A 2,159-nucleotide genomic window follows, 5' to 3' on the forward strand; every position below is an offset into this window, starting at 1 on the left:
CACAAAGAGCTCCCTTGAAATCCCTCACATCCTTCCAGACTTAAGAGCTAATCTACGGTCTGTTCAAGGGAATAGAAAGACTAGTGACTTTAGCGGAGTTTGGATCAGGTCTTTGGGGAGAAGGCTATTCGGTTAGCGAGCAGGGCAGCGTCATGTGAAAATCTGTTTTGTATTGATGCCAGAGGGGTTTGGAACCCGAGGTGAGCTTTCAGAATGTATTAGATCTGCAGTGGTAGTGGGTGATTTTTCAAAGGAATTTAAGACCATTAGTGCCCAGTTCCCAACAAATTGCAATAGGATTTTTAACACCCAGCACAATTAGGCACCTTGGAAAATCCAAGTCCTGGTTATTACACCTAGAACAGTTGATCCCCAAATAGTCCTCTGCTGAGCTGTGCATTTTTACTTCAGTGTCTGATAAGTGCCACATAGAAACATGTTAAAGTCAAGGACATATGACCATGTATGGATATAGTGATCTGAAACCTGAGGACTGATTTGTTTTTCACTCTGGTTGTAGCTCCCGTTCCTGTGCCCAGGGCTGGATTGTTTGTGGAAGTGCTGCCCCCACGCGGCGCATGGCGGAAGGACGATTCTGCAGCTTGAGTTTTTGTATGAGCAGTATCGGGATTCCCCTCACTGTGTCTCTCGCACAGTAATACCGGGCGGTGTCCTCGGGCTTCAGGCCGGTCATCTGCAGGTACAACAGGCTGTTGGGGTCATCTCTGGAGACGGTGAATCGCCCTTTTACCGAGTCACTGTAGTATATGCTGGTGCTGTAAATGCTGGCGATCCACTCCAGTCCTTTCCCGGGAGCCTGACGGACCCAGCTCATGTAGTAGCTGCTGAAGGTGAAGCCGGAGGCTTTGCAGGAGAGGCGGAGAGAGTCTCCGGGCTTTCTCACATCCCCTCCAGACTCCACCAGCTGGACCTGCGACCAGGCACCTGAGAATAAAGATGAATTATGGGGAACATGAGTATCTAGGGCAGCAGAATAACAATCTCCTGACTATCCAACACATGGAGAGGGAGAAAATACCTTCAAACGCTGCTGCAATGAGAACGAGATACAACCAAAGTCTCATTGTCCCTGTATTTGGAGAGGAGAGTTTTCAGGGGGGTTGTCTGGTGACTGCCCAGAGACAGAGGCTGCAGATTGTCTGTCCGGGTGCAGCCGTGCAAGTGAGGGAGTCAGATTTAAACAGGAAACTCTCGTACCTATTTGCATATTGCACTCCTTATAAGACACATTCATTATTTCCTAGAACAAACTCAGTTTCTTTGTGTGGCTGATGAGGGCATGTCTACACTACAAAATTAGGTCAATTTATTTAATTTGACTTTGAGCATCCGATTTAACAAATCCGATTTTGCAACTCCCCACTAGGTGGCTGTGGTCGACGGAACACATCCTCACTGCCAGGGGTTGCATCGACTCAAGGAGGGATGCACTGTGGGTAGCTATCCCATGGTCCCTGCAGCAGACTGGAATTCTGGGCTTGGGTCCCAGTGCCCCAGGAGGGTGGTTATGGGTGCATGTCATCAGCCTCCCATGTCTGTGGCTCAGAACCAGAGTGGCGGTTCGCCAGCCTTGTCCTGGGGTATGCTGGTCTAAGTTCCTTTACTTTCACGCAGCATTGCTGTGTTTCCCTGGTGTAGCCTTTATCCACCATGCCCTATGTGATTTTGGCATAGATATCAGTGTTTCTTTTGCTGGTTCAGAGCTCTGCCTATACAAACTCTTCCCTCCACACAGCAATCAGATCCAGTGTATCCCTCTGCATGAATCTAAACTCTAAATTTAACCCTATTAGTAATCTCAAACCTTAACTCTAACTCTAAATCTAGAGCAAATCTTAATTCTACATTTAATTTATGGTGGGACGTTCACAGAAGGATCAGAGGAGTATTGGGCCCTGTCTTATTCAGTGGGAGCCGCACCTGTAGTGAAGGATACTGCTCCGCGTAGGAATGTGCTACTGGTAGCACTTTCCGATACTTATAGATTGTTAGAAGCTGTCAAGGCTGTATCCCTACTTTGAACTTTAGGGTACAAATGTAGGGGCCTGCATGAAAACTGCTAAGCTTATCTACCAGCTTAGCTCTGGTCCCGCTGCCACCATTCTCGATGTATTCCCTCCCTGGGAAGCCTTGAGAAA

At 47.9% G+C, this 2,159-nt stretch overlaps 1 gene segment (V, D, J or C); it reads right to left on the bottom strand.

Moving 5' to 3' along the window:
* Positions 1-505: 505 nt before the first annotated feature.
* On the bottom strand, positions 506-1,099 carry LOC135886400 (Ig heavy chain V region 3-like). The segment is given in 2 exon segments: positions 506-945; positions 1,040-1,099. Coding segments are annotated over 2 exon segments (486 nt in total).
* Between the last annotated feature and the right edge of the window lie 1,060 nt (positions 1,100-2,159).

This window comes from Emys orbicularis, chromosome 12 (genome assembly GCF_028017835.1).
Source record: "Emys orbicularis isolate rEmyOrb1 chromosome 12, rEmyOrb1.hap1, whole genome shotgun sequence".
Lineage (NCBI taxonomy): Eukaryota > Metazoa > Chordata > Testudines > Emydidae > Emys > Emys orbicularis.